Source organism: Myotis yumanensis, unplaced genomic scaffold, assembly GCF_028538775.1.
Source record: "Myotis yumanensis isolate MYYU_CA2020_CCGP unplaced genomic scaffold, mMyoYum1.0.hap1 SCAF_7, whole genome shotgun sequence".
Taxonomy (NCBI): Eukaryota; Metazoa; Chordata; class Mammalia; order Chiroptera; family Vespertilionidae; genus Myotis; species Myotis yumanensis.
In genome coordinates this window covers 82793180-82818052 of record NW_027223758.1, presented here as the reverse complement: position 1 = coordinate 82818052, position 24873 = coordinate 82793180, and the positions used below count along the sequence as shown (strand labels likewise).

General features: G+C 39.1%; 1 protein-coding gene across 4 annotated transcripts in view; it reads left to right on the top strand.

Moving 5' to 3' along the window:
* Positions 1 to 24873, top strand: part of SMAD2 (SMAD family member 2) — a 60240-nt gene that overhangs the window by 20175 nt on the left and 15192 nt on the right. For 3 of the 4 annotated variants that reach the window (XM_070421117.1, XM_070421116.1, XM_070421114.1), the window contains 5 exons: positions 7294 to 7583; positions 18367 to 18456; positions 19483 to 19676; positions 20458 to 20592; positions 23506 to 23580. In XM_070421117.1, coding sequence (XP_070277218.1) covers positions 7348 to 7583; positions 18367 to 18456; positions 19483 to 19676; positions 20458 to 20592; positions 23506 to 23580 — 730 coding nt within the window. In that variant the 5' untranslated portion in view covers positions 7294 to 7347. The remainder of the gene's footprint in view (positions 1 to 7293; positions 7584 to 18366; positions 18457 to 19482; positions 19677 to 20457; positions 20593 to 23505; positions 23581 to 24873) is intronic. The other variant, XM_070421118.1, reaches the window with a different exon arrangement.

The window sequence follows — 24873 nt, the reverse complement described above, 5'->3', positions numbered from 1 at the left end:
ATTTTATTGCATAATTTAAAAATTCTCCAGAGATAATTAGCCAGATGTCAGGCAGCCATGGTTACTAAGAAATAACTTAAGGCTGCTAACTTTAAGTGATCACATAGTTCCAAAGTGGTTATAACTGCTGTTCTAAGGCATGGGACACTGAAATCATGTGACAGTAATAGGTCATGAGGTCATTCAAATGACCCAGAATAGCCTTAAACTTTTCATGTTTTTATTTCCATAAAGAAAAATAATTTATTTTTTTAAAAATATTTTTTATTGATTTTTTACAGAGAGGAAGAGAGAGGAATAGAGTTTGAAACATCTATGAGAGAGAAACATCGATCAGCTGCCTCCTGCACACCCCCACCTGGGGATGTGCCCGCAACCAAGGTACATGCCCTTGACCGGAATCGAACCTGGGATCCTTCAGTCCTCAGGCCGACACTCTATCCACTGAGTCAAACCGGTTAGGGCAAGAAAAATAATTTAAAAGGTTTTATAGAAAAATTAGATCCCCAAGAATATATCTCAACCCTTCAGAAACATTCTCCTAACAAAAGTGTATCAGAGAATCTGTTAACTCAGAGTCTAACACTGGGAATCCCTTTTTTTCATTTTTGCTGGTTATACAAAAGTTTAAATTTTATTCATTTCTTAGGCTGAATTCTCATGAATAGATTGAGTCAAAGATTGACACTTTTACATAAAATGATTCTTATATTGTCCTTGTCATAATCAGTTTTTCACAAGGAATAGGGATCCTTCATGTAATTCAGAGTTTTGTTCTAAGGATAAGATTGGTGTGGGCCGGCAACAGGACCCAGAGAGTTGTTCCAAACCAAGCTTGGAGACTGGATGCTCTGCTTTTCTGCAGGACTAGTTGTCTCCGCCTTGCTTGGGCACACACTTTTATTTGTGCGCTGACCACCCTCTCTTCTGAGCCTCTGCTTTCTGGCCATGTGATGAACATGAACGCTTATATCAAAGCATGTATAATACTGATGCTGTAACTGTATCCTTCAGGTTTGCTTTTCTTTCTGTGTTCCAAATAGTGATTAGTGTACCATTACATGCTGCTCAGTTACATTAGTTAGCAGCAGTTAGCTTTGAGTCCTCCTTTTCCCTAAACTGCCCATATCCAGTTGCTCAGTAACAATGTGAATTTTCTCTAAAATAATGAATAGTCCTATCATTAGCTCTAACTTCTGTATTCAGCTTTTTCATCTGACTAGCTTTCCTCTCCCCTATCTCCTACCACATTACTCTCTTATATTTCATATTCAAAACATTTCCTTGTCCCTAAAAAATTAACTTTCTGCCTTGTGTATTCTTTCTTTCTTCAGACTTTTGCTCTGGTGTCACTTTTGCAATACCTCTCCCTTCCAAAGGTTGAATTCATCAGCATATTCTCTGTGCTTGGATAAGACTGTGTCACATGGTATTGAGGTTTATATAGCTGGCTTGCTTCTTGCACAGTATGATTTGTGACAGTAGGAATTTAGCAGAGACCAAAGGTAGCCAAGTATACCTTTTGCTTCTTGATAGTCCTAAGTGTTTGCTTAGGTGGATTATTACATGTATTTCATGGAATTTTTTGGTTGCTTTATTTTGTCAAGTTGTAGTTTTATATACTACTAGAGGCGCAGTGCATGAAATTTGTGCACAGGTGTGGTCCTTAGGCCTCACTGGCGATTGAAGCCAGAGTGTCTGGCGTGGAAGGGCAGGTCCCAGCTGACCTCTGGGCCCCTAGGTGCGCCCCCCTCCACCTGAGTCATCAGGCCCCTGCCTGGCTCCCTCAGCGCCTGGGAGCTGGGTGGTGGCTCCACCCCCAGCTACCGCTGCTGGTCACCATCTGCAGGGCAGTCGGCAGGGCTATTGGGCCACGCTTGCACTCACCTTGGCCTGACGCCACCTGCTCACCTGCTCCATCAACCCACCATGGTCCCACTCTTGTTGGGGCCCATTGGAGCTGGCAGCACCTCCATTGCCACCTGCTGCCAGCGCAACATCGCCGACACCCGCCATGTTCCGTGCTGGCCCCTGGTGGTCAGCACACATCATAGTGAGTAGTCGAACTCCTGGTCAAAGGGACAATTTACATATTAGGCTTTTACTATATAGGACTAGGAGTTCAGCGCGATTCGAAATCTCGCGGCTCCGCCCACCCTCCTGTCTAGCCCTGCCTCCCTCTCCAGCCCTTGAAGCAGCTGCGGCCGCTGCTGATCAGGCCCTCCCCCAGTGTAGGTGCAGGTGCACGGAGGCCCCTGCTGCCCCGCCCCTGACGTGCGCTCAACCTCCTGTCCGGTCGACCCGTTACAGCGTCCTGGTTAATTAACATACATTTGTTATATATATAGAGAGAGAGAGAGAGCGCGAGCTTGTTCATGTGCATTCTAGTCTACCACTAGATAACAGTGCTGCTGTCAAATTGTAATTGTTGTGGTTCTCTAAGAATTCAAAGTCCTTTTTTGAGAATTATACTTAAAATTCTTTTTTAAGAAAATGTATAGCTCACCCTAACTGGTTTGGCTCAAGGTACAAGGGCATGTACCTTGGTTGTGGGCACATCCTCAGTGGGGAGTGTGCAGGAGGCAGCTGATCGATGTTTCTCTCTCATCGATGTTTCTAACTTTCTATCCCTCTCCCTTCCTCTCTGTAAAAAATCAATAAAATATATTTTTTTAAAAAAAGAAAAAGAAAATGTATAGCTCTAGTACAGCAGCCTTATCACCAGTGTCCCACAATAAGTTTGTGATTGGATAACATGTCAAATAATTGTAAATATTTCCCATAGCTCCCTAGGCCCTGTTTCCCAACATTTGTGTAAGTATGCCTGCAGAGGCTACCTACAAGTTGTGGGCAGATGCCCCTAGGCATCCATTTTTAGTCAACTACAACCTCCTCTCTTCTGAAATTTACAGTATGCATTGACATTTTAAAGGTTTGAGAAATTCTTAAATCCATTTAAATTATCATGGAACTTTTTAATGTATTTGTCCTGATACTTTTTTTAAAATTGTAATTTACATTTGATAAAATGTTGAGTTTTGTGAGTTTTATAATTTCATCTTTTGACTGTGGTTTGCTCTTCTCTGTCTTGTAATTGTTTGAGTGCCAAATATTTGTATAAAAATAGTACAGATTGAAGTAAAACGTTATTTACTTCCAGAAAATGGGCCATCATCCTATATAATAAAAGCCTAATATGCAGATTGTCCCCTCAGGTGGTTGTTCCACCGGGAGTCCGGGAGTTCAGCAGCTCACTATGATGTGCGCTGACCACCAGGGGGCGGTGTGGAACATGGCGGGTGTCTGAGACATGCTGAGACCTCTTGTCAGGGGCGGGGATAATAGGAACAGAGGTGTGGTGAAAATGCTGGTGTCCGCCAAGCTTATTCTCACTCCCCCTGCTACCTTCCCCCTGGGACTCCAGGGCTCGTGCGCCGGGGAAGCCCCTATGCTTAGGTGCCGGGCTGCAGCGAGGAGCCCACCCTGCACCTGCAGGGCATCTTCTGGGTGAGCCAGGCCACAGCTGCCAGGATTGCAGGGGCCGATCTGTGAGGCTGGCCGGGAGAGAGTACACTGCCCACCCGGCTTCCATGCAGTGCCGCTGGGCGGCCCAGAGGCCCATGCTGTGCCCTGGCCCATGGCGTCCGGTCGCGCTCACTGCATCTCTGTGTGGGGACTTGGGCGCTGTGACTCAGGTGGAAGGGGGTGCCCGGGGGCCCAGGTGCTGCCCAGGGCCCAGAGGTCAGCTGGGACCTACCCATCCACACCAGATGCTCGCACTTCAATCGCCAGCCAGGCCTCGGGACTGCATCTTGCATAAATTTCGTGCACCGGGCTTCTAGTTTCTAATATTAGTCTGATAGTGGGGCTAAGTCAATAAGATGAATAGTGGAGCTAGTTCTGGGCTTTTTTGAAACTTTAGTTTGACTTCTTTTAAGTGCTTTGAGAGCAGGATTAGGGCTTTTCACTTTCTGCAAGATTTGTTGTCTGATTGTAATTTCAGTTATTTCTTTGTGCTTTATATCTGAGCCATCAGCTTTGGGACCTTTCGGCGTTTTCTCTGCTTTACAGCCTAGCTGTCTGTTCTTTGGTCATTCTGGAGTTCTTTGTACTCTTTAGCCCTGCCCCAGGCTTTTTTGTGTCGATTGTGATACCCTCTCTACCAGTAATGTCTTCCAGGGTTTTCTCTCAGCAAACCTACCTGCCCTGGTAATAATGTGCAGAGGATCTGGGTGGAAATGGTTCTTTTTGGAATGATTTTTTGTTTTCACTTTTGCTCATCCCATACTTCTCCTCCCATCAGAGGACAGATTTATTGCATTTGAGGGAGACGATAAGCTTCTTAGGGTTTCTCTCAGCTTTCCAGCTCTGTCCCCCAATCTTGGCCATACTTTCAAGCACTTTGGTGAAGACCTGTGGGAATGAGTGATTTGCTCTGTGAAATCTGTGGAATTCTAATATATCTTGTCAGCCTACATGTTACTATTAAGATTTATTAAAGGTAGGCTGGTTTCTCTTATGGTGGAACTATTCCTCCTTAGTATTTCTCAGAACTAGGTTTCTGAATATTTTTCATCTCAAATCTTAACTTTTCACTTCTGTCCTGAAGTGGTCAGTGATCTTGTCTCTTTGAGATTAAAGTCATTAGCATTAAAATTTAATTGAGGGGCTTGTGAAGAGTATGGGAAAAAATTTGTTGTGGTAGGTACATAGAAAACTAAGCAATAAAAAACTAAGGTAATTAACTCAAGGGGGAAAAAGAGTTGTACAAAAAGGGAAATATGATTAAGTAGTAGTTTACTGCTAATCTCATCAGGCACAGAACTACAATTGGGAGTTAATTATCTTAAAGGTTGGAGGAATGTGAGTGGTTGTGGTGTAAATCCTCATTTTCCACTGAAAAATGAACAGATAATACCTAAACTTGATATTTTAAAGGATACCATTATAAGTCTATTACAGTAATCCCCCCCCAATCCATTGGGAATACATTCTAAGACACCCCCCCCCCCCCCCAGTGGATGCCTGAAACCACAGGTAGTACTGAACTCACTTTCTCTCCCCTTCTCTCTCTCTCTCTCTCTCTCTCTCTCTCTCTCTCTCTCTCTCTCCCCCTTATATAATAAAGAGCTAATATGCTGATTACACCGAACAGCAGAACTACCATCCGGATGACCTTCCGGATGAAGCTGAGCCCCTTGCATGAATTTTGTGCATTGGGCCTCTAGTGTGTGTGTGTGTGTGTGTGTGTGTGTGTGTGTGTACTACCTTCTCCTATTATACATACTCAATACTTATGATAAAGTTTATAAATTAGACATAATAAGAGATTAACAATAACAAGTAATCAAATAGAACAATTATAACAATATATTATAATAAAAGTTATATGAATGTGGTTTCTTTCTCTTTCTCTCTTTCTAATAACCGATCTAATAACCTAGATAGCTATTAAGTGACCAGGGGGTGGGGACAGTATTCATTGTGGATATTTTGGAGAGAAGGATGATTCACATCCTGGGTGGGACAGAGTGGGACAGTGCTAGATTTTCTCACCCTACTGAGAATGGCATGCAACCTAAAATTTATGAATTGTTTATTTCTGGAATCATGTATCTAATAATTTTGGATTACTGTTGACTGTGGGTAACTGAAATCCTGGAAAGTGAAACTGCAGATGGGGTCTGAGGGGTTGGGGTGGGGTGGTTAGGGAGACTACTATACTGAGTTATAAATAGCAAGATTAAATAAAAGTTTTAAGATTTTAAAAACTTGTATCTTGGTGTGAGAAGAGCAATTATATTTGACTATACTCACTATGCACATTATTACTTAAAAATGAAAATATATTTTTTAGAAGAAGCTTAATTAAGCCAAAACCGGTTTGGCTCAGTGGATAGAGCGTCGGCCTGCGGACTGAAGGGTCCCAGGTTCGATTCTGGTCAGGGGAACGTACCTGGGTTTCGGGCACATCCCCAGTAGGAGATGTGCAGGAGGCAGCTGATCGATGTTTCTCTCTCATCGATGTTTCTAACTATCTCTCTCCCTTCCTCTCTGTAAAAAATCAATAAGATATATTTTTTAAAAAAAGCTTAATTAAAAATTTTCTGAAGGGATGTAAAAGTGAACCAAAGAGGGAGAGATAGAAACATCAATGATGAGAGAGAATCATTGATCGGCTGCCTACTGGAGATCAAGCCTGCAACCCAGGGCATGTGCCCTGACTGGGAATGGAACCGTGACCTCCTAGGTCATAGATTGATACTCAACCACTGAACCACACAGGCCAGGTCCCAAACCTTTTCTTTATATCTCTGTCTACCTTTCTTTCTTTACTAGAGGCCTGGTGCACAACAATTGTGCACTGAGGGTGGGGGGGGTCCCTCAGCCTGGCCTGCACCCTCATGCAGTCCAGGACCCCTCAGCAGGGAGCGGGCCTAAGCCGGCAGACGGACATCCCCCTAGGGGTCCTTTAGCGCTGCTGCGGAAGTGGGAGAGGCTCCCGCTACCGCTGCTGCGCTCCCTGTGGGAGCGCTGCTCAGCCAGAAGCTGGGCTCGTGGCTCCTTAGCACTGCCTCATAGGCAGGAGAGGCTACTGCCACTGTGCTCACCAGCCATGAGCCCAGCTTCTGGCTGAGCTGCGCGCCCCCTGTGGGAGCGCATTGACCACCAGGGGCAGCTCCTGCGGTGAGCGTCTCCCCCCTGGTGGTCAGTGCACATCATAGCAACCAGTCGTTCTGCCATTTGGTCAATTTGCATATTAGTGTTTTATTATATAGGATTCTTGTTATATATTTTACACTTTCCCTTCTTATAACTTTAGATTTTGTTTCATGATACCAAGTCAGTTATGAAAATTCAAAACTTCGGGGAGAGTGGCTTGTAAATTTTTAAAAAATATTTTTGTGAAATGTTTTGAAAATTAGATTGAAGTTCTAAAAAGTGAGAAAAAGCTTTTCTTTTGGTGAAAGTATTTTGATTATTGACACTATTAAAAGTTAATATAGTATTAATAGTGATTAACTGGTCTAGTATTGATAAATATTTTATTTGTAAAATTATTATATTTACTCACTTATAACATTTGTCTTTTGTAAAAGGGTTTATTTCCATAGTTTGTTTAAATTAGTTAAGATATTTTAATGGGTGAAGAAGAGAACTTCTGAAAAATCTATTGTGAAAGTAGTAATTTGAATTTCTATCTCATTTTGTAATTTGCTTTTGATACCATGTTGAAATAATTACTTGATTTTAAAGTTCCCCTCTAAATTACCTTTTCCATATCTTTTCTAGGTTAGATAAAGGAAGGCTATTTCCTTAGTGTGGATTGCTGCCTTTAGTAAGAATATGTCGTCCATCTTGCCATTCACTCCACCAGTTGTGAAGAGACTGCTGGGATGGAAGAAATCAGCTGGTGGATCCGGAGGAGCAGGTGGAGGAGAGCAGAATGGACAGGAAGAAAAGTGGTGTGAGAAAGCAGTTAAAAGTTTGGTGAAGAAGCTAAAGAAAACAGGACGATTAGATGAGCTTGAGAAAGCTATCACCACTCAAAATTGTAATACTAAATGTGTCACCATACCAAGGTAAGTGTTGTCAGATCAGAAATTTGATGGTCATCCTGTTGAAAATTGCTTAAAGGAATCTGAAGGAGAATTATTGAAATTTTGTTACTTTCAAGACACCTGTAAATAGTAATTACTAAAATAGGACAGCTATTTTTAGCCGGTTGTATTAATTTTGTTGTACTCTTTAGACTTACTTTACAAGTCATTTTCTTGAACAGTGAGGTTTAATCAAGCAAAATAAAATACTTCCATTATATTAAGTTTTATCTTCACTGTCATTTGCCTTTGTTGCCTAAATGCTTCCATGGGTTTTATCTAATTTCTGTGATTGAGTGACATTTGAGTAAAGATTCAGTGCTTTTCTACCTCTGGTGCAGTACTGCTAGACACATTTCTTCCCCCTTGGTTAAAACTTCACTCAGTAAGGAGTTGAAAGAGGCTACTACCATTTACTACCATTGTGTTCAATTTTATGTATTATTTTGTTTGAGTTGTAGTGTTACTTCTAAAAGATTACAGTATGTAAGGCAGCTTCTTAGATGTTAGACATGTCTTGAAGACCTACCTCTTGTATTGGAAGGACCCATTACTTATCTAGTAAGAGGTCAAGTTTTAGTGTCAATTTAATAATTTATAGATAAGTACCACTGTGAGAAATACTGTTTATTTTTTAAATAATGTAGTAGATGTTTTTTAAGTGTTTCATTCCTTTTTATGTACATTACAGGGCTTTTGGGAGTGTCTGCATAAAAGGATTGTTTGCCGTGTCATGCACATGGGCTGGCATATGGGTATAGCACATGAAGCCATTCCACTTGACATGTTTTCAATAAGCTTTTGGAAATACACTCTGGGTACTTGTTGATAATAGATCCAGTAACAACCAGCCTATCTACTTGCAAATACTAAGAGTAGAATGTTTCCTTCCTGTTTGGTAGATTATTTATTCATTTCTTTTACCTTGTTTCATGTATATCTTAAATAAGAGTCATTTTTCTTGTTTTATTCTTTTGTTTTACAAACCCTTATGAGTACCTGATGTGTGCAAGGTACTTTTTCTAGGCACATGGAGATACAGTGATGAACAAAACACCAAGTTTCTGCCCTCTTGAGGAATTGATATATACAATAAATAAGTGGAAAATATAATTTGGTAATGAGTGCAAAAAAGACAATGATTGAGGGATAAAAAAAGCCGCTTTGGATTGGATTGTGATGTTTTAACCTAAGCTTTGAGAAGTACCAAGCTAGCTGAGGATTGCGTCTTCTAGGCAGAGGAAAGAGCTGGTGTAAAGACTCTGAGATGGAAAATTATTGTAATGGAGCCCCGTAGAGTTGGAGTAATACAGAATGAGTACAAAACTTGGAAGGAGTCAGATCATATAGTGCATTGTAAGGCACTGTGGGAGTTTGAATTTTAGTATAAAATTAATAGAAAGCATATCAGGATTTTAATGGATTTCTAAAATTTAAATCCATTTTTAGAGGATTTTTTACATACACTTTTACAAAGACTGCTGGGGACATGGTGGTGGGGATTGTGGTGCGTGTGTGTGTGTGTGTGTGTGTGTGTGTGTGTGTGTTTTAAAATGAATGGTGGGTCTGGAAGCAGAGAAATTAGGAGGCTATTATAGGAATCTAAATGAGATTCGGCAGGCTGGACTGGTGCGGTGGCTGAGCATATGTGAAGTGAATGAATTTGGCATGTATTTTGGAATTACAACTGATAGGACTTGCTAATGAATTGGCTAAGAATAAGTCAAGCTATGTTTGTTAAGTTTTCATTGTGTAGCACCCAGCATTTCAATTCAGTAAACATTTTTCAAATAGCCACTACATGTATGATAGGCTCTTCCTCATTGGAGTTAAAATATAATTTCTACACTTGAGCCACTTTCTGTTAAGGGAGACAAACTTTAAAAATACAAAAAAAAGATAATTTTGTGTAGTAGGTGTTATGAAAGATGTTTGCTCAGGGAGCTATGTCCAAAGGAGGGGAACTTTGCCTACTTTGTGGCTTGTGGAAAGTTTTCTTCTGGAGGAAGATTGGTGCCTGGATTGAATTTTGATGCATGTAAGGGAGGAATTTAGTTGGAAGAATCCCAATTCATCCAGAGTAGCACTGTGGTATTGAGAGTGTGGTGGTAGGGAAGGGCTGGTGAAGGGTTCTAAGTTAGTTTGTGTCCTGGGAGTGTAAAGTGGGAGCGGGGACATGGCAGGAGTGAGTTTATGTATGTGTTTATAAGGAACTACAGTGCGTTGAGGAGTTTACACTGCACCTGAATATGGTTGGGTGAGGGTGGATTCATTGAAGAGTCTTAGGAAAAGAAGACTCAGAAATTAGATTAATTTTAAGTATAGCATCTGGCTGCAGTGAGGAAAATGGTTGTGAGACTGTCAAGAGTATGGCTGTGAGGCAGTTAGAGTATGTTGTCTCCCTCATCAAAGGGATGTGATCCAGAAGGCATGGAGCCATATTTTTGCCCAGCTTCATCTAAGGCTCAAATTGTCTTTGCTGAGAGATTATTGACAGAGCAGAGCCTGAGAGTAAGGCTATGCAATCCTGTCTTTTAAGAAAGCATAGTAAGTAGCAACCTACTGATTAAAATTCACAGACATGGGTATTTAAACTGTGGAGGTCAACTTAGATCTCTCTTCCTTACTTTCTATTCTACTTTTTGTAGCCTTTTAGAGACTTTTTCATATTCTAGGCTATTTCATCATTAAAAGGTATTTTTCTACCCTTTAATTCTATGAAAGCAAAGTGGTGGTTGTCCTTTACATTATCTTGTGTTTTACCATCAAAAGTTCCTTGAAGCTTAGAAACTTGCTTGTCTAACTTTGTGTTACCTTTATATTGTAGAAATGTAGATTTGTTAATATTGCCTGTGTCTATCAAAAAATTTAAGCTTCTTACACTATACTTTGGTGCCATATATTTTATAAAGTTTGCTTTGTTTTCAGTAGTATAATAGTTATATTATGTTAGATGATTAGTGATTTATTAACTACTAAATGTCTTTAAAGATAATTATAGACTGTAAAGGGTAGGGAATGGGGTGAAAAAGGTATATTATGGATAAATCCAAACCATAGTTTAAACAAAATTATTTAAAATGTGATGGCAAGTGGATTTAATGTAAGCTTATTTACTTAAAATTGCAATTAAGTTGTTAATAAAATATCTCAAGGTTTTACAAAACTTATCAAAAAAGAGTTTGCTATCTCTAGAAGTTAGCCCTGAGAGGAGCAATCTCTCTTAATCCCAAATGTCAGAGTATCAAGGATAATAAAATAATAGTCATTACATTCTCCTATACAAGTTTGAAATTTAAGCCATCATTTTGCAGAAGTGTACCTTGAAAAATGTAGGCTCTTAAGCCAGCCAGATACAAATCCTGGCTCTTATCTCAATAGCTCTGTGACTGAGTTATTTTATTTCTTTATTTGAAAATAGCAGTCATGTTAATTCACTTTAGGTTGATGTGAGTATGGATCACATAATACATGTAAAGCACTTTGAATGGTTCCAGGTACATAACAAAAGCTCAAAATAAGTTTGGAAATTTTGAGGTAAGTTTCCTGTAGCCAATGAAAATTTAATTGTTTACTTCTATCTTTGCTAATTTGTTAAGGACAGGGTTGTTCCCAAAGCTTCTTTCTTGGTGATGGAAGGTAAAAAAAACTATCTGAAGGTAGGCATATTCTTGTTTTCCATTCCCCATCCTTCAGCTGTATAGTGGTGAGGAAGTACACAGACATAGATATAGGACATGTAATTATAGAGATTTCCTTTTATTATCATGATCAGCTCTTGATTTCTGAATTATTTAGTCATATCTAAAATGAAAGTACTGTTTTGTTGTAAGTAGAAATAATTATGGATGAGTAGTTACAAATTACTTTGTAGATGGGTCATATTTCATGAATACATTAGTAAAAAAGAGCTGAAGACTCAAATGAAGTTTCTTTTGTGTATACCATTCTGTTAATTTATTAACCCCTTTAATTTTACTCAGTGTTCAGCATGCTTTATAATCTTTCCACAATGACAACCTAGATTCTTGCTCCTTTTGATTTGTAGAAGAAATATACTCTTTAGGCTAGAAGGTCATGAAAAATAATAAATTATTAAGACGTAATTGCTGTCTTAAATCATGCAAATATGGCAGGAACAGGGGCACTTTTTAAATGATTTATATGATTCTATGGTATGAGCCTTCAAAGCCAGTGTTACTTTCTTTAACTTAGTTCTTCTCATTGCTTCTTTTTCATATCCTGATAACAAGTACATGAATACATATACATGTCCTTAATACAGAAAGAATGTCAATTAACAAACATAATGTCTGTTTGGACCAAAGTGCAAAATGTTAATGTAGATGTGTGTGTAAAATACCGTGCATGTAATAGTTGGTAAATTGTACACTAGATTTAAAGTTTTAACTTCAGTTTTCAAAAGTCAGTTTATTAGCTGAAAAAAAGCTTTAATATGTTAATTTTACTGATACTGTAAAAGTGATACGAGGGAAATTCTGTATGGATTTCTGCCAGGTTTACTACCAAGCCACCTGGTTAGTCCATGATTAATTAATACACCGTAGGCCATACAGACTTCTTTGGCATATTAGTATCCTGATAATTTTAATAGCTATTCCAACCAGAATTTTTTTTTTTAATTCAGTCTATGTAAGCAAGAAAGTTACAGAGTTGATAGGGGATAATCCGCCTTTAAGAAATTACATTCTATACAGACTAGAGGCCTGGTGCATGAAATTTGTGCGGGGCGGGGGGGGGGGAGATGTCCGTCAGTTCAGCCTGCACCCTCTCCAATCTGGGACCCCTCGAGGGATGTCCGACTGCCCTCTCACAACCCAGGACTGCTGGCTCCCAACCACTCGCCCTGCCTGCCTACCTGATTGCCCCTAACCGCTTCTGCCTGCCAACCTTATCACTCCCTAACCTCTCCCTGCCAGCCTGATCGACACCTAACTGTTCCCCTGCCAGCCCGATTGTCCCCAACTGCCCTCCTCTGAAGGCCTGGTCACCCTCAACTGCCTTCCCCTGCAGGCCTGGTCCCCCAACAACGGCCTTCCCATGCCGGCCTGGTAACCCCTAACTGCCCTCCCCTGCAGGCCTGGTCCCCCCCAGCTGCCCTCCCCTGTCGGCCATCTTGTGGTGGCTATCTTGTGTGTTTGAGTGGTGGTCAATTTGCATACTGGTCATGATTAATTAGCATATCAGGGCTAATTAGCATATCCCTCTCTTATTGTGTTGGAGTGATGGTCAGTTTGCATGCTGGTCATGCCTGATTAGCATATCCAGGCTAATTAGCATAACCCTCTTATTATATACTAGAGGCCTGGTGCACAAAAATTTGTGCACTGGGGGGGGGGGGGGTCCCTCAGCCCGGCCTATGCCCTCTTGCAGTGTGGGACCCCTCGGAGGATGTCCACCTGCTGGCTTAGGCCTGCTCCCCAGGGGATTGGGCCTAAGATGGCAATCAGACATCCCTCTGGCAGCCCGGCAGCCCTCGGGGTATGTCCACTTGCCAGTGGGGAGCAGGCCTAAGCTGCAGTCGAACATCCTTAGCGCTGCTGAGGAGGTGGGAAAGGCTCCCACCACCACCGCTGTACTGGCAGCCATCAGCCTGGCTTGTGGCTGAGCAGAGCTCCCCCTGTGGGAGCGCACTGACCACCAGGGGGCAGCTCCTGCATTGAGCGTCTGCCCCCTGGTGGTCAGTGTGTGTCATAGTGACCAGTCATTCCCAGTTTTTCTGCTGTTAGGGTCAGTTTGCATATTACCCTTTTATTATATAGGACTAGAGGCCTGGTGCACAAAAATTTGTGCACTCTTGGGGGGGGGGGGGTCCCCCAGCCCAGCCTGTGCCCTCTCGCAGTCTGGGACCCCTCGGGAGATAACGACCTGCTGGCTTAGGCCTGCTCCCGGGTGGCAGAGGACAGGCCCAATCCCTAGGTGCATCCCCTGGTCAGGCTCAGAGCAGGGCCGATTGGGGAGTTGGGGCGCCACCCCATCATGCACAGAACAGGGCGGATCGGGAGGTTGCGATGCCACCCTCAGTCACGCTCAGGGTAGTGCCGATTGGGGGGTTGGGGCACCGCCCCCTGTCACACTCAAGGCAGGGTCGATGGGGAGGTTGCGGCGCCACCCCCTGTCACGCACAGAGCAGGGCCGATCAGAGGGTTGGGGCACCGCACCCTGTCACACACAGAGCAGGGCCGATCAGGGGGTGGGACGCCGCACCCTGTCAAACACAGAGCCGCAGGGCAATCAGGGGATTGGGGAGCTCCCCCTATCAGGCACAGAGCAGGGCTGATCAGGGGGTTGGGGCGCCTTTTCCGTCACAAATAGAGCAGGGTGGATAGGGAGATTGTGGCCCCGCCCCCTGTCACACACAGAGCCGCAGGGCGATCAGGGGGTTGGGGAGCTCCCCCCTGTCAGGCACAGAGCCGGGCTGATCAGGGGGTTTGGGCGCTGCCCCCTGTCATGCTGATCCCGGTGCCGGGAGCCTTGTTGCTCCGCTGATCCCGGTGCCAGGAGGCATATTACCCTTTTACTATATAGGATAGAGGCCTGGTGCATGGGTAGGGGCTGGCTGGTTTGCCCTGAAGGGTGTCCTGAATCAGGGTGGGGGTCCCCACTGGGGTGCCTGGCCAGTCTGGGTGAGGGGCTGAGGGCTGTTTTCCGGAAGCGGGTGACTGAAGCTCCCAACCGCTCTTTTTTTTTTTTATTCTGGGCCAGCTTTAGTTCTGAGGCCTCTCTGCTGAAAGCATCGATACAATGTTGCGGTCTGGCTGGCTGAATCCCGGCTGAATGAAAGCAGGTTTCTGGGGTTTTGTTTAGCTTCTTATTTGCAACATAGTACATAGTTGCTTAGAGTTGCAGCTGAGAGGCCGGCAAGTGAGGCGGGGAACGTTGGAGTTCGCCGTCACTGGAGCAAGCAAGCCTCCCTGCTTGCTTCAGTGCATGGCTGCCAGCTGCCATCTTGGCTGACAGTTAATTTGCATAAGGATATGCTGATTAGCCAATGGGAAGGGTAGGGGTTGTACGCTAATTACCATGTTTCTCTTTTATTAGTGTAGATGACTAGAGACTCGGTGCACGAAATTCGTGCACTCAGGGGGTTCCCTCAGCCCGGCCTGCACCCTCTCACAGTTTGGGACCCCTTGGGGATGTCTGACTGACCGCTTAGACCCAATTTAGCTCCCACAGGGAGTGGGCCTAAGCTGACAGTTGGACATCCTTAGCACTGCCACAGAGGCAGGAGAAGCTCCTGCCACTGCCACTGCGCTCATCAGCCATGATCCTGGCTCAGGGCTTCTGGCTGAGCAGTGCTCCCCCTGTGGGAGCGCACTGACCACCAGGGGGAAGCTCCTGTTTTGTGTGTCTGCCCCCTGGTGGTCAGTGCACATCATAGCACCAGCCGTTCCCCCGTTCTGTCAATTTGCATATTAGCCTTTTATTATATAGGATGATAACTGCAGGACTTTGCATGAGACTCTAACATGGACATACTTGTAAACTGTTACAGCTATTATTATTTTAAATATTTTTTTTGGTCTGTTCTTGCTTCCCCTCTTTCTGGGACTGCAAGTTACTGAGACTGTTTATTTTTTTATACAGTCTTTTTAATTTGTTTTTTCCTAGTTAGGTAATTTCTATTGATCCATCTTTAAAGTCACTGTCTCTTCTTTCTTCCAACAGTCAGGGTAATTCTTTATTTCTGATTTTGTAATTTTCAGTTCTGGAATTCCCATTTGGTTCATTTTATAGATCCTATTACTAAGCTGAGATTCCCATCTCTTCATTAAGTCCTTGAACATATTCATAATAGTTACTGTAAAACCTTGTCTGATAGTTCATGGTGGGGGTCTGTTTCTGCTGGCTCTTTTCTCTTTTGACTTAAGTGGTAACATTTTCTTATTTCTTCACATGTTTAGTAATTTGTGGTTTTATAGTGGATTTGGGGGACAGAACATTGTAGAGACTCTAAATTCTGTTATCTTCCTCTGAAGAGTGTTGATAGTTTTGGGTGGCTTCACTGTCCAGATTGTTTGCCTCTGATGTAAGTAACAGTTTAAATCTCAGCTGAGTTCTTTCGGACTTCCAAGTGCTGGTTCTCAGCAGTCTCCCACCTTCTCTCCTGCATGTGTAATTTAGGGGTCAACAAGGATTTGGGCAGAGTTCACACATATATTGATGTTTTTCCCCCTGTTGCCCCTTCCTTACAGGATTTTCCTGTTCTTTTTCCAGCCCCCTTCCAATTCCCTTGTCTGATTCTGCTGGTCAGTAAAACGCAGTTTTCTGCTTAAGGTCTAATTACCCTGCCTAGCTTAGACCGTGGGTGCCACTGGTGGTACAAAGCCACAAACGCAGTTCTCATTTAATACGTTTTCTCTCTTACAAAGGTTGATTTCCATTTTTATTTGTTTTTGGTATCAACTATTTTCAGGTAGTTGATTTTATTATATTTTCAAATAGTTGATTTTATTACGTTCAGAGGCTATCCTTTTTATCCAAAGGAAGTTTTGCCTAATAAAGGCTATACTCAAAGGCAGAACTTCTTTTCTGTTTTCCTTGTGTATTCTTTTGCTAATTGCATAATGCTTTCATTGTTGAGGATTTAATGCGTTTCAGAATTTGGTAGGGCCAGTCTCTACTCTTCTTTGTCAGAGTTTTCCTGATCATTCTTGTTTATTTTGGTATGTTATTTTTGGAATAATTTTGTCTGGGTTAAAAACTTATTAACATTTAATTTAGATTGCATTGAATATATAAATTGGGCAGAATTGATGTCACTATGGTGTTGTCTTTGTAGGAAGATGTATTTTTCTTTGTTCAGTTTACTTTTGTGTTCTTTGATAATTAAAATGTTACTTTTGTAGTTTTGACACATTTATAGTTACATTATTCCTAGGTGCTTTGTATATTTTATTATAAATTAATTCGTTTTAAAAATATTTTTTCCTATATAACCAAGCAAAAATTTTACTAACTAGAAGTAAATTTATTTTCAAATAAACTTCCCAATTTTGTGAGAGAGATATAAAAGTGGATAGAATTGAGGCTTAATACCCTATGATGGCAATTGGAAAGTATCAGAGTTAAAGTTGGGATTTAGGTCTGTTTGCCTCTAAACTGATTGCATGTTTTTAACAAAGCTTGAATAACGCACAACTTTAGTTCTTCATGCCCTTTTAGATTCTGGTTCTTGTGTCAGTGCCAGAGTTATTGGAGTAAAATGTTCAGCCTGGTCTTCATAAGAGCAGAATAGCCCCTTCGTCTGATCTTTTGTTAATTACCTTTCTTGAATTATTGTCCAAGAAAGAAGAGTAAGTTGTATCCTGTTCCTTCTGAGGTTTAAATTTAGATTCATAAGACTCTAGACTTTAGTTGCTTTTATCGTAATTTAAACTACATGGTGCTATATTGTTCCAATAGCTATTTGACAACTATCTTAAATAAAAGAACCATTTATTTTATAGTTTTTTAGTCAGTATACATTTAGGGGTCGGGGGAAGAAAAATTCTAAATTATCTTCCAGGTTTTGGGCTTTTTCTGACTTGCAGCTTGGGAAATGAAAGATAGATGTCTGCAGCCTAAGAACCCAGAGAATCTTTAAAATATCTCAAGGTGCTGGAGAGTGTCCAAAAATACATTTTCTTAAACTGTCTAGAATTACAGTTACTGTAGCCCCAAAGCATGGCATGAGATGTTTTTGCATCCCAGTGGTTATGCAAGAGGCCCAGCACCCCACGTGATGGATGTGTGCTGCCCAGCCACAGGAAGACAGCACTTTTCACTATTGCCTTTGAAGTGTTCATTAGTAGTGTGTACATCTGGAATTTAATTACCTTTTTTGACTCTAATTTTTTGAAGTAAAACTTAGGACCTGAGACACTTTGGTGGTCAAGAGTTCATTCTAGACAGCTTTTAAGCTCCTCTTCTTCCCTTCTCCCCTGGATGAGAAGTTACTGTGAAATGCAATAGTAACAGGGGAAACAGGGAAAATTATCTCTAGACTGCCCAGGTTCTGAAAAGGAATGTGGGAGAAAAATGTTGAGCTCTTTTTGCTCTGTGGCTTTCGGGTATACTGATTAAAAAACAACAACAAAAAACTAGATACAACAAATTTTTCATATTCATACTATCTTTTAAGAATTTGGTGCTTTCACATATCTTTAGTCCTTATAGAACTTTCTTAAAACTTTTAAGATGGTATGCTACATTAGAATGATTTCAAAATCTACTTCCTTGTCCTTTGTTGTGATAAAAGACCAATAATTTCTGTAAAACTGAATATATAAGTATTTCAAATAACTTGAACATCTTAACTGTAGATATATGTCTGTTTTAATTGGAATTTTTCCTGTATTTAAAATATGAGTTGACATTTGTGTTTAGATAAGTTTTTTTTAAAACTGGATTATAAAATAAAGCACTGTTAGTAAGGCTAATGACATAGGTATTAGATCTTTTGTTGTGAGTAGAGGAAATTGAAAAGGACATTATAGGTATGATTTCATTAAGCTAGAGAGCATTGGTGTTCACATTTTAAAAACATAATCATAACTTATCTGGAGTCACATGTTCCATTTTATTGGCTTCCTTCATATAGAAAATATAGAAATCAGTACTAAATGCTGTGAAAACATGAAGCAATGTATATTTTCTCAGTGAAGGAAGTATTCTGTACATTTTTCATGTTTTACATCATGGTATTTTGAATAACCATGCTTCCATGTTCACATCAATTTTTTGTTTTTCAATTTATGCACAGCACTTGCTCTGAAATTTGGGGACTGAGTACACCAAATACGATAGATCAGTGGGATACAACAGGCCTTTACAGCTTCTCTGAACAAACCAGGTGAATATTCTGCCCTCTGTCAAATCCTAGCAATCTTGTGGGCGGGGGGTATTTGGAAGACCTATAGTGGGGTTGCTTAATATAATTTTGCCTAGGATGTTACCTTAATGTAAAATAAGGCATAGCATTTAAAATACCTGCTTGCCAATATTAAAAGTATTATTAAATGTTTCAGCTGAAGTTTTGATCAATGAAATTCTAATTTTGAATCTTTAAATTATTGAATCCCCTAAAGAATAGAAACTCTGATAACTATATTCTCATTTCAGTTTGAGATCTGTTGTTGGCCTAATTTTTAAATAGATACATAACCAGGTTTGCTACATTTCTTGTATACTAATCTCATCTGTATACTAATAAATACATAGTTGATTACTGAACACAACACAAGGCTAACTTGTTTTTTTATGTTATCTTTTTTTAATCACCTCATTCTCTTTTTAAACATATTGGTATTTGTCCATTTCATCTCATCATACTCATCACCATCTGCATTTATGTGTGAGCTATAGAAATAATACCTCCCCGTACTCAATACAATCACAATTGGGTAATGAGTTACATTAGTTTGAGTAAGTTTTATATCATTGCTGGTATTGACCATTCTTCACAGTAGTTCCTTTTTTGATAATTCAGTCACCTACAGAATTAATGCCCCTAAAAGAATCCCTAAATAACAGTTTGATTTATTAAAGATAAAAGTTGACTAAGTTTTTCAAGTGTAACTATATAATACACTTAAAAATCTAGTTTTCCCAAATGGTTATCCACTCACTGACACTGAAGTCATTTGTGTAACATATTTTAAGAAACATCTGCTAGAGCTGCTGCTTTCTTTTATATCAGATCCATAAAATACCTTAAATTCAGTATATTATTCAGTACATTTTTCTTCTTTGTATTCACTAAAACTAACTGAATGTCTGTCATTTTTTTCTTTATGCTTTTATTGTACTAATTTAGTCCATTTGACTATTTCTGTTTTTTTAAAGCTCCCACCTTTCTTTTCCCCTTGCTTCCCAATAGGTCTCTTGATGGTCGTCTTCAGGTATCTCATCGGAAAGGACTGCCACACGTTATATATTGCCGATTATGGCGCTGGCCTGATCTTCATAGTCATCATGAACTCAAAGCAATTGAAAACTGCGAATATGCTTTTAATCTTAAAAAGGATGAAGTATGTGTAAACCCTTACCACTACCAGAGAGTTGAGACACCAGGTAGGAAAAGTAGATTTTTTAAAAAAATTAAATGCTTGAACTTAAGTATATTAGGTGTTCATTATCTCTAGTTGACCCAGGAAAATTTTGGTGTAAGATTCTAATAAATTACCTTAAATTCAGTATATTATTTGGTGGTCATTAAAAATACTTTACAATTAAAAAAATATTTTATCGAAAATATAACTTAGTGGAAAAGATGGTTTCTTGGAATAGCATCTTAGTTCACATCGAAGTATAGGAAATTCCAGTCTGCTTAGAAATAAGCTGATGAATCTGTTTACCTGTCTGCTGCATTAACTGTTTTCATTTTGCTCTCTGGGGTTTTTTTTGTGTTTTTTTTTTAAGGAATTTCAATGACGTTATTCCTATCTAAGCAATTTAGTAAAACTCATAGAAAGACTTACCTTTACTTAGCTGTGAACTTGAAACGTTTTAAGACTATAGCTGTATTTTTAGAAAATTTGATTTTATAAATCTTTTTGCAACCTTTCTAATGGGGATTTTTGAACTTTTCATGGTAATATAATATTACCAGGATCACCTAGTACCGAAAAGTACAAGATAAATTGGGTCTTGGAAATTATTGTGAACTATATGGTAAGTTAAAATCATAATCAGATTTGTCAATTTAATAACTTGTATAATACCAAATAGGTGGACCCTAAATTTTAAAAATTAAGCAGGCTACTTCTTTTTTTGTGTGTGAAAACTTTTAATAAAGGTCCTGTTCCCTACCCCTTGCTCCTTGCCATTAACTTGGATTGTTTTTACTTTTTAGTTTTGCCTCCTGTGTTAGTACCACGGCACACTGAGATCCTAACAGAACTACCGCCTCTGGATGATTATACCCACTCCATTCCAGAAAACACCAATTTCCCAGCAGGAATTGAACCACAGAGTAATTACATTCCAGGTATTTTGCTTTCTGAATCTCCTAAAATTGGGATAGATACAAATTTTATTCATAAACTTTCAAGTATTAGTAAGCTGTGGTTTGACTTTTTAAAAAATTCTTTTGGATTTTAAATAGAAAAATATGATCTATTGGGTGATTATTTTTTGTGAAATGTATAAACCTAGTACATTAAACATTTTTGTCTGGAGAAAAGTTTTACTTTATATTTCATTTTCTTTTGCAGTGGCTTTAATCAAAGTACTCTGAGAAGCAGAAAAGAAAAGCTCTTAGTAAGTTTATCTTAGTTGTTGAAGCTAAGAGAGATATAGAATTTAAGCAAAATAAATGATACAGGAAAAAACTATTCCTGAAACAAATGTAACTAAAAATTGACTAAATAATTACTTTCATAGATAATGTTTAAGAGAGGTGTAACATTTCTGTGGGAGATGAAGTATTTTAGTTCTTTTTAATCTGGGCCTCAGTAACTTCTGCCTTAATTATTGTATTATGGGATCTAACAACATATTCCATGATACGGTAGCTGCCTACCCTTAAATTTTCACAATTTTTTAGGAGAACTACTAATGTTTTCTTACTTTTCTGCCCCTCCGCTTTTTAGCAGAAACTAAAGGTATACTAGGATGAAGATTAAGCTATACATTGGATTTTTTGGTGTTAATTTTTTTCTTTTTGCAATATTCCTCTATCCCACTCTTATTTTTTTATACAACTGAAAATATGTAAGGAACTTAGATTTTCAAGCACATAAAACATTTCTTTAATGTGTTTCATCATGAAGATAATGCCTGTTCATTGAAGACAATTTTTAAAACATAAGGATTTTTCCAAATAGTTAATTTTAAAGTTAGAAAGTATCTTCTGATTGTTTAAATGTGCATTTCTTTAATTACTATTTTATTACAAAATAGGAATTTAAGACTGCTCTATGGGTTGCTAGGAAACAAACTTTTTAAGTTAGGAAGTAGTGATGAGTGGAATGCAGTATGAGGGCTAGGATGATGGGGAAAATAGGACTAAAACAGGACATTTCCTAGAGAGAATTTGCTGAAACTAGAGTTGTGTGTGTGGCATGAGGAGAGGGAGAGCCATTTTAAGTCTTTGAAGTGGGACTTAGCAATATTAGGAAACTGAGGTACCAGTAAGCATATACTCTTACAAGACCATGTACCCAATAATTATTTGGAAGGATGTTAATCAAAATGCTTAGTGGCTTTCATTTGTGGAGATGTTTGGACTTGTGTTTTCTTTATTTGTTTAGATTTGGGTATTTTACAAAGAAGGAAATCAAAAATGAAATGTACCTATTTGTGTTTTTTTGGACAGTGGGGTTTACCCAGCTCTGACTGATAGTAAAACCTAAGGTTTCGCTTTTTATTCCATTTCTAAAGAAAATTTAATATTTTCTCCAAAATGCTAATGACTTTATTATTATTTTACAGATAAAAATGGTGAAAAATAAACTAGGATAAAGTATTTAAAAGTATTTCTACTTAAAATTTGAGACATAGGCAGTTAGACTAGCAAAGCTTAGCTCTGTTTAATTTTATCACCTTTAACCTTTGAAATAGTGCATAATGGTTATATATTACTTTTTCATATTCTTCGTTGTTTGAACATATGAAGGTATTCTTAGAATTTCAGTATTAAAAATTTTGGGGTATTGACACTTAAGAGTTTGATATTAAGGAGTTAAAATTTGTAGTTAGCTTATTGGAGGGAGATTGAAAAGGTTAATGAAGAGCCCTAGGCGGTTTAGCTTAGTGGATAGAGTGTCGGCCTGTGGACTGAAGGGTTCCAGGTTCGATTCCGGTCAAGGGCACATACCCAGGTTGTGGGCTCGATCCCCAGGAGGGGGTGTGCAGATGGCAGCCAATCAGTGATTCTCTCTCATCATTGATGTTTCTATCTCTCCCTCTCCCTCTCTGAAATCAATACAAATATTTAAAAAAAAAAAAAAAGATTAATGAAGGAAACCATTAACCCTCTTCTCTCTTCTCCTTGTGTAATTACAGAATTCTTTTAAAGTATGTGTCTGCATTATTTGAATTGCTTAAAACTTCCAGCAATGTATATATTAAACTGTTGATAATCATTTAAACTTATTTTTCATTCGAAATTGTAATTGTTAAAATTGTATAAATGTTTTTATTTTACATGAAGCTTATTCAGGTATTCATATGCCTCCTGAATAAACATATTGGAAATGGCACACTGGAATCTTATTTATTTTCAGGGAGTATTTTGCCTCCGTTTTGTGCAGTAATCTGTATTTGAATTTAATTTTCTGCTTTAATATTCAGGAATTACTGCTTAGAAATCTTTGGGAAAATACACTTTTTGGTAGAATTCAAGACCAGTCCTGAAGTATATTACCATATTTTGCCCTATAAAACTTAGTGGAAGATGTAAGCCTGTATTATTCTATAATCTGAAATTGTGTGTGTGTGTGTGTGTGTGTGGTGAGGCTGAGGGGCAAGGGGGGGATTCCTTTAGTCATCTAAATACTCATCCATGGTGGCCATTAGTTTTTAAAAAAAAGCAAAACACATTGTAGGTACTAATGTCTTTGAAATATACTGATCCAGAACTGAGGTATCTTTGAAGTTATATTTTTGGCTCTTGCCCCAGAAAATATACATAGGAGAATGAGCCAGATATGTAAATAATAGTTAAGAAAATATGCCCAAAAAGCTCAATTGTATTTCAAGTAGGCTTTAAGGTTTTGCCTGCAAGGTTTGGACCAGAGCCTGAATTCTAAGTTCTTAGTATCCAATACTGCTTTTTATAAAGATGTTATATAACATTTATGTTTGTTAATCAGAGCATTTCGTTGGGTTATCTTTGGTAGCTGGGAGAAAAGGTGAGATTAAATTGTAACTGTACTTGATTTGTTCGAAATTTCTGTAGAAACACCACCTCCTGGATATATCAGTGAAGATGGAGAAACAAGTGATCAACAGTTGAACCAAAGTATGGATACAGGTAAAAAAAAAATCTTTCAAAATACCTTAGCAATTAGATAACCAGTTTTGCCTCATTTGAAACTCACATGAGTTATTCATAACTCTTACATTTAGAGAAGTTGGGACACATCAAAAAAAACTTTTATGTTGAATTAATTATATTTGAGCCATCAAAGGGCCCTGTTGTCCATGAGAAATTAACATATGCTGCTCAGCAGAATAATTGGTAAAATTTTTTCTTGTTAGAGTAAAAATTTGAGAACACTCGGTTATTTCTCTTTGTAAATATTCTTTGATTCTGTTTAAAGTTTTAGTTATCCTGTGATTAAATATATCTGTGATGAAAGCTCATAATTAGCCCAATAACAGATTTTCAGAGGAAATTGGAAGTAAGGGATGTGACTCATCTTTCAGTGCTCTTTTAACATAAGAGTGAGTTCTGAATTATAGTAGACTGTTTACAAAAGTATCTTGTACCTCACCAAATGAAATTACTTTCTCATTAATTTAGCTATCGATTCCAAACACAATGGAGAATACGTTTCAATATATAATAAATATTATACACCTCAAAGCTTTAAAACAGCTGTTATGTAATAATGTATAATCCACCAGAACTAATAGGTTGCTAGTGAAATAGATGTCATTGTAATTGTCTGTTTTGATCCATTTCAACCTGTCAGTATCTTAAGGATTGGACACCTTAAAATTACAACCTGACAAATTTCTACAGTTTATAGTAAAGCATTCTGCAGTATGATCATCTAAGTTATTCTTAAATGAATTAACATTGGCAGTGGGGGGAAGTTGGGGTTGGCAGGCTTTTACAATAATTCTATTGTTTAAATCCTTCCATTATTTAGACTCCCAGGTAAGGAAGCTTCTACTCTAATCATACTTACAGATGTTCAGACTAGTAGATAACCAAGAAAGATAGATAATCTAATGATTATTGGAAATGCAAATGTCTTTCTGCAAATGATATTTGGCTTTCCAAATGTATCTTTCTAACCCACCTGTATATCGAAGAATTGTATTCCTGAATCAACCATGTTCCTGTTTGCCCCATGATGGTCAACTGCTACTCTACATTTAAAAGTGAATGCCATGATAGCCATCAGGGAAACACAAATGAAAGCCAGTGGCATACCACTTCACACCTACTGGAATCTATATATATATATATATAAAAGGTTAAGTGACCTGCCGACCGGCCGGTAGCTATGACGTGCACTGACCACTAGGGAGCAGACACTCAATGCAGGAACATCTCAACATAGGGGTGATGCACCTTGAACCAGAGCGGCCGGTA